Here is a 7790-nt window from a genome sequence, read left to right as displayed (position 1 = left end):
TCTCACTCCGCACCCAGTTGTCATCCTTCATCCTTTCGACAGGCCCTAACCATCTCAGTCTACCCTTCCTCATCACAGTACCAATACATTCAGCTGAGTTAAATCCTCTGGCCTTATCAGTAATCAAATAAGAGATTGCCCCAAGAATGAAAAGGTTAATGACTCTCTTGCAGTTGTTAGGCATGAATGTAGGCTTTCTTCTTCATCTCTTCTCCTCCTCCTCTTCCTACTTCTTCCATTTCACTGTTTTCTTCTACTTCTTCATCCTCTCCTACCCTCATTTAGCCCATCCTTCCTTAATCACTCCCTTTTTCCACCTTTCATCCTTCCTTCTTTCTTCACCCCCTTTCCCCCCCCCACCCCTACCCCCCAGTCCACCTACTTTCCCTGTGTGGCGATGTGCAGGATACCGGGAACTGGTAATCGAGTGCTGTTGTCTCTGGTTTTATACCCTTACACCAGTACACCTCCCCCCCAGTACACCCTACCCCCTCCTCAGATCACCCCCCACTCCTCCTCAGATCACCCCCCACCCTCCCCAGTACCCCCAGATATTCCCCCCCCTCTCTCTCTCTCTCTCTCTCTCTCTCTCTCTCTCTCTCTCTCTCTCTCTCTCTCTCTCCACACTACCTCCGTACCTATTACTAATTTTCTCCCCGCCCCCACCCAGTCTTCCCTCCCAACCATCCCAGTACTCACCTCCACCCTCTCCAGCTCATCCCCACCCACCCCTCACTCTCTCCCCCTCCCCTCCCTCCTCCCGCCACCGCTTCAGCCCCCTCCCTACCCCTGTGTTCTATTCCAGGACGCCCCTTCGTGTGATTTGAGCAAAAGTTTTCCCATAGTTTCTGTTTCCTTCTTTCCTTCCTTTATTACTCTGGATTGGTTTCACTTTCGTTCTTGTCATAGGGGCATTGTGTCGTCGTCTTCGTCTCGGTCGTCGTCGTCGTCGTCGTCGTCGTTGTTGCTGTTGATGTTGTACCGTCAAGCAAGTGTATATAATTGCATTTTCTTTCCTTATGTTTTCAAACGCTGGCCTCAGTTACACAGAAAAGTCGTCAGCCGAAGTTCATTGGTTTATTTTGATTGTTTATTAACCCTTAATCCTCGAGAGACATCCCATTGGCAAGTAAAACCATCTGGCGTTGACCAGAACAAAATTGATTAGTCGTCGCCCCAGTTTTAAAGGTTCAAAATAATTTTCATTAAACTGTTTTCTTGGTATATGCCACGTGTCCATATCATTACAGTACGGTCTGTAGTGCATCCAAAATTCACCCGACGTTCAAAAATATTATGTCCTAAATATTGATCCAGAAATATCGCTCGCTCCCAAGCCTTTTTTGGTGATATTGTACAGTACATAGATATTGTCACTATTTATATACTTTTGATTTGTGCCTCCCATACCACACCCGTCACTCCCCATGTGCTTTATTGCCAAGGAGGATAAAGCTCCGTAAGGCCCCGCTGATGGAGTATACTGTAGTGTTACGTAACGACTCTTATTTTACTTTTATTTTGCCTCCGACGTCGGGTGTGGAAGAAGAAAAAAGAAGAAGAGGAAGAGGAAGTAGAGAAAGAAGTAGAGGAAGAAGAAGAAGTAGAAGAAGAAGAATGGCAGTGTTTAGGTTCCTTACACTGTTTCCAAACCGCTTTGCGAGACCTTGCTAAACTTACTAAGTAAAATTGAAGCTGGTTGTGAAGGGTTGGAACCTCGTTTTATGAGTTCAAAACCAGATACTTGTAATGGAACTGTTGACTGCGGCTCTACATTTAACCCCTTGACTCCGGAGACTTTTTTTTTTTAATTGTATTTCCAGACGACTTTAATAATCATAAGAGGGGCTTCTCAGATGGAAGGGGGGCTAGATAAAGCTTACATTAACGCTTTCAGTATTAGATTTAGTCCTAAGCTGAATAAGATCGTCTGGTATGTGGAATAATGAGATTTAAATACTATACATCCCAATGGGTCTGTGGTAATTATAATATCACTTATCCAATTTACCTTCACCTGTGTTCATTAACCTTTCATTTACCTGTTACTAATTTCACCTTTTCTGCCCCCACAGGTAAGTCTGGCGTCCTGGTTGGCTGCGGTGGTGAGTACACATCACTAAGATTTATAAGAATCTCTCTCTCTCTCTCTCTCTCTCTCTCTCTCTCTCTCTCTCTCTCTCACACACAAAGGAGGGATACATGAAACTCAAGATGCATGGATTTTCGCTAAGTTTATTTGGACTTTCTTAAGCGTGTACCGACCTTAAAGATACTTAGTGTTATCATCGCACACCTTAGTCGCTGCCCGTCATGGCTTTCTTCGCGCAGCACCCTCTCTCTGTCTTTAAATTCTAGAACGTTTCTCACTCTGCATCTTTTAATTCTGGAACGTTTCCCACTGCATCTTTTTATTGTGGAACGTTTCTCACTCTGCGTCTTTTTATTCTGGAACGTGTGTCACTCTCCATCTTTTAATTTAGAATGTTTCTCATTCTGTCTTTAAATACTAGAACGTTTTTCTGTATCTTTTAATTCTAGAACGTTTCTCACCAAGCGTCTTTTGATTCTAGGGCTGAACGTTACTCATTGCAATAGTTAATTATCCTACACTACAGCAATCTTATTTTGGGGGTATAATTCATCCATTGCAAAAAACACGGCAGTATGAAGCAAGGGAAATACTGTTGCTTCACTTCACCCTTTCAAATCGGGGACTTATGTTTCTTTCATTTTAGTCGTGCTATCACCAGTGCGATTTTATTTTACTTAGGAGAGATTTTTCGAGCTGAAGGGATTTAATAAAGCTTGCATGATTCCCGTTACCATGAGACAGCTTCCACATGATAGTAATAATAAAAATAATAGTAATAATGACTAATAATGAAATTAGTCTGAAGATAAAATTTAAAAGTTTGTTATCATATTAAAATGATAAAAAGACTAATAATTATGTAAGTGAGAGAGCGTGCGACAGAAGAGACCGAAGGAGGACGTGGTGCCGAGTTGATAGCCTGTCGAACTCCATTTATTTCCCTGCGCAGTTGAAGGCGGGAAGCTGCGCAAGACCGGCCTGGCAGAAGTAGGACAGCCTGATGGTGGTGTTGGTGTCGGTGTAGAGCATGGTGACCGTGGTGGTGGTTCGTGCCCTGGTCCACACCTGTACGCCTAATAGTTTTTCCTTTTCGTCGGCGGCTGCTGCCACTCCTGCGCCTCCGTCAGCCTCCAGGTTCGCTATGTCGACTTGGCTGCTTTCGAGAGCGTGGCTGAAAAGAAGGTATCATCACCCTTGTCGTCCAGCGAAATTTTAGAGCGGAACGCCCTCCTCTTGTGCCTTCCCTGATACACAGCGGCCGTACATCTGTCTGTCTATTTATTTATGGGTCTGTCTGTCTATTTAAGAAATAAATTACAAACCCTACTCACCTATCACCCTTATCGTCCAGCGAGATGTTGGAACGGAATGCCCTCTTCCTTCTCCTTCCCTGACACACAGCGGCCGAGGTTCCAGACAGGCAGGAGAAATACACGGTGGAGGTGACCATAACTACGGACGTCTCGGTGGTGGTGGAGAAGCTGAGGGAGGAAGGGCAGTTAGGTTGGGTTAGGTTAGGTTAGATTTATGCAGGTTAGGTTGGGTTAGGCTAGGTTCAGGCTATGTAGGTTAGGTTGGGTTAAGTTTAGTAGATGTAAGTCAGGTTTGGCTGGGGTAGGTTGGATTTTGCGACAGCTGTGCATGACCATCATTGTCACATTATTCCTAGCTGAGAGATGGGATGCGGTGCCTTGTACTGATCACCGTGAAGTTTGTGCGCGTCCACACAAAATGCTTGTTGGGGCGGGTGGTTGCGGACGGGATTTCTGCGTCACTGTAACCTATACAGGCTCTTAAAGGCGCCCGTCCGTGTCCAGTGGGGCCACTTGTAGGGGTTACAGTGATGCAAAACTCCCTCCCGCACCCGCCCGCGCCAGCAAACATCTGGTGTAGACGTGACCTTAACTTACCTGGCAATAAAGCGGCTTCTGTTGATGATCTCCTTAGAGTCCTCAGTGCCATCCTGGACCTCAGGCTGGGGAATTATGGATAAAGGATGAATTATACTCCTTTTATTGTGACTCGGCCTGAAATTGCCTTCTCCCCATCCTGAATGCTGAGTTGTAGCGATAAATGAAAACCAGAATGTGCTACTTGTCAGGAAGATGTGCTATGAAAAGGATGTAGAGCCGCGGTACTGTCTCATTCTGCCACTGAGCTATGTAAAATAAGCAGCAAAGGGACGAAAATATGGGCCAAGCTAATGCCAAATTATTATAGTCTTCATTTCCGTTATCTGTTTTCTGTTATCATTTTGCTGTGCCGTATTTTTCACTTCATGAATAATAAAACTGGAATTTGTGGTATTTTTGCAACACATCCGAAACATGAAATAGAAATCATGGAATTGGTGGTATTTTGCAACACATTTTGGGTATATAAAACTGGTATTTGTGGTATTTTTGCAACACATCCAAGGCGTATGTAAAAAAATAGTTAGATGGATAGATAGATTGATAGATGGATTGAAAATATTGTCCGTGAGTGTACCTTGCTTTGTGGTGCCCCCTGCTTAGTGAGATCCTCCGTCTGCTCTCCCTCCACCGCTATCACCATCACCATCACTATCACCATCAGGGCCACGCTCCTCATCTGATACAGTGGACGGTGGTTTATTAAATTCAGGTCTCTCTCTCTCTCTCTCTCTCTCTCTCTCTCTCTCTCTCTCTCTCTCTCTCTCTCTCTCTCGTGCCAAAGTGGTGACGTGTATGGCACAGTGGAGGGTTAGTGGGCCTTAAGGAACGTGCTGTGAAATATGCTCCCAGGGATGGAAGAAAATCATCATCATTATCATCATCATCATCATCTCCCGAGCCATATTGTTCCCATTCTTAAACCTCTGACCTTGTATTGTCTGCTTCGTAGCCTATTTCAGCCAACGTCACACTATTCAGCTATTCTCCAGACAGATCCAGGGTACCAAATGTGTAAAAACCTGTCACAGTTTACGTTTTAACGGAGAATAAAGACCTTCGTGTTTTATTGCAGCTTAACGATGGACGATTTTATTCCTGTCATATGAACAGATAGATGGATAGGTAGACGAATCGCGGCATCCAAATCAGAATCGAGTATCCTTATCCTTGCTTTAACCTGAACCCGATCGAGAAGTTTAATCTACGTCGGATAAATATTGTTTAAGATAACCTTGCCTTGTGACCATGAGCTTTGACGTATTGTTCTTTAAAAAATAAGCAGCCTCTTGCGTTATCCTAAACTCTTTCAGCAAGTTTGATCCATATCAGGTCAAAACAGTTTTAGTTATATTGTTCACACACCTACACATGGGATGAACTTTGACCTTGCCCTGTGACATTGACCTTTGATTGTTTTCAAAACCGAATTCCTTTGTTCTTCACCGACCCTTAACCCTTCCATCAAGCCCGGTTCGTATCGCATTTTTCGTGTCGTTTGTAAAGGCTTTAACATGCTTGCATGCGTCGGTCTTTGCCATCTTGTGGCTGCTGTCCACAGTGCTCGATCCCCGGCAGCCTCCCTCTTCAGTTCCTTATCCCTGGGGTCACACTCTGTAACCTCGTCCCACGTCTTTTTCGGTCTGCCTTTCGCAGCCCTACCCCCGACGTTCACACTTTTCAGTTACCGCACCCAGTTGTCATCCTTTATCCTCGCAACATGCCCAAACCAGTTCATATCAGATTAAAACTGTTTGTGTTGACTTTGCCCTATAATGTTGGTGTTTGACGTTTTCCTGTGACTTTGACCTTGGGTTGATTGTTCACGAACCCGAATCCTTTTATCCATGGCTTATCCGGAGTCGGGCCACAAAGTTTGGTCAAAATCACATACACACACACACACACACACACACACACACACACACACACACACACACACACACACACACACACACACACACACACACACACACACACACACACACACACAATGACCTTGACCTCTGACCTGTTGTTCCGTGACAGACCCTCAACCTTCGACCAGTTCCAAATCGGATGAAGAGTGTTTAGTTATTTTGCTAACCACACACACACACACACACACACACACACACACACACACACACACACACACACACACACACACACACACACACACACACACACACACACACACACACACACACACACACACTCACACACACACACACACACACACACACACACACACACACACACACACACACACACACACACACACACACACACACACACACACACACACACACACACACACACACACACACACACACACACACACACACACACACACACACACACACACACACACACACACACACACACACACACACACACACACACACACACACACACACACACACACACACACACACACACACACACACACACACACACACACACACACACACACACACACACACACACACACACACACACACACACACACACACACACACACACACACACACACACACACACACACACACACACACACACACACACACACCGCTCAAAACATGACACCCTCTCTCGCCCCATGAAACGCGAGTGCAATAATTTCCAGTCTGACTCACGGTTGCCAGTGCTTGTCTCTCCCCAAACTGAATGAAGGATGGCAGTCGGATTTCTATTTATACGTGGTGTCCAGCTTCCCCGCCTGTTCTCTCTCACTCCCCGAATGTCATATTTTTAACCTCTTGACCTCTCTGCTTCCTGTACCGACCACGCCATAGCTTTTCCTTTAGGTGGGATTATTTTTATGCACAAACTCGTGGGTGTAATATATTGCCTCAGTTTTCCTCGTGAGCTTGGGAGAGCAGGTGCGTGAGTGTCATGTTTCGTAGCAGTTTTTTCACAAGAGATTTATTCTGTCCATTGCACCTTAGTATACAGTGTCCTTGTGAGTTTAGGAGAGTGGATGCGTGGATGGGGTGAAGAAAGGGTTAAGTATATTTTCGTGTCATATGATCCGTAGCAGCGTTTTCTTTACGATTTATTCTGCCTTTTGCACCTTATTATACAGTGGCCCCGTATTTTTTGTCGGTTGAGAAAGTTCCCGAACACCTCTCCCTAAGTGATTTATTTGGTTATTGCACCTTATTGTTCTATTCTGTGGTATATCAGTCTTTCAAACGTCGTCATACTTTGCTTAATTAACGCACAAGAGAATATTAACAAGCCGTATCTTAAAATAAATCGCTAAGGAAGAGGTGTTTGGGAGCATCCTTAAGCGACGAGAATACGGCCTTTAGAATTCCATTACAGCAAACCCCAGACGATATAATTCACCTGAAAGTGAGTCGTAGGAACCTGGGGGTATTGATGTCGTTACCAGCACCCTTCTCACGGTCGGGGTAACTCTGGTATTCTGTTCCAGCGAATACCAAGCGATTTAATTCAGTTGAGTGAGTCATAGGAGCTTGAGTATGAATATCGTCACCATTACCCCTCTCATGGTCGGGGTAACTCTGGTATTTTTTTCCAGCTACTACCAGGTGATTTAATTAAGCTGAGTCACAGGAGTATAGGGGTATTAATATTGTTACCATTACCCGTCTCATTGTCGGGGTAACTCTGGTATTTTATTTCAGCTAACACCAGATGATTTAATTTAGCTGAGAGTCGTAGGAGCCAGAGAGTATGGATGTTATCACCATTACCCCTCTGATTGTCAGTACAACTCTACCAATTTACGTCAGCTAATACCAGGCTGTTTGATTTTACTGAGGGAACCATAG

The 7790-nt window shown here is 44.8% G+C and overlaps 1 protein-coding gene across 1 annotated transcript; it reads right to left on the bottom strand.

The window, feature by feature from the left end:
* Positions 1–3028: 3028 nt before the first annotated feature.
* Positions 3029–4687, bottom strand: LOC145405811 (uncharacterized). Its single transcript, XM_080277050.1, has 4 exons — positions 4586–4687; positions 4006–4070; positions 3427–3576; positions 3029–3266 (listed from the first exon to the last, which is right to left on the bottom strand). The coding sequence occupies exons 1-4, from the start codon at positions 4685–4687 to the stop codon at positions 3029–3031; spliced, it is 555 nt and encodes a 184-aa protein (XP_080133176.1).
* Between the last annotated feature and the right edge of the window lie 3103 nt (positions 4688–7790).

This window comes from Coenobita brevimanus, chromosome 68 (genome assembly GCF_032717465.1).
Source record: "Coenobita brevimanus isolate Jiangsu-jjx chromosome 68, ASM3271746v2, whole genome shotgun sequence".
Classification (NCBI taxonomy): Eukaryota; Metazoa; Arthropoda; class Malacostraca; order Decapoda; family Coenobitidae; genus Coenobita; species Coenobita brevimanus.
This window is presented reverse-complemented; position numbering and strand designations above follow the sequence as displayed.

Coding starts and splice junctions, on each gene's coding strand:
- LOC145405811 (XM_080277050.1), bottom strand. CDS start 4,687: ATGAGGAGCGTGGCCCTGATGGTGATAGTGATGGTGATGGTGATAGCG. Junction 3,577..4,005: donor AGAAGCCGCTTTATTGCCAG/GTAAGTTAAGGT, acceptor TTCCTCCCTCAG/CTTCTCCACCACCACCGAGA. Junction 3,267..3,426: donor CTGGACGATAAGGGTGATAG/GTGAGTAGGGTT, acceptor CCTTCTTTTCAG/CCACGCTCTCGAAAGCAGCC.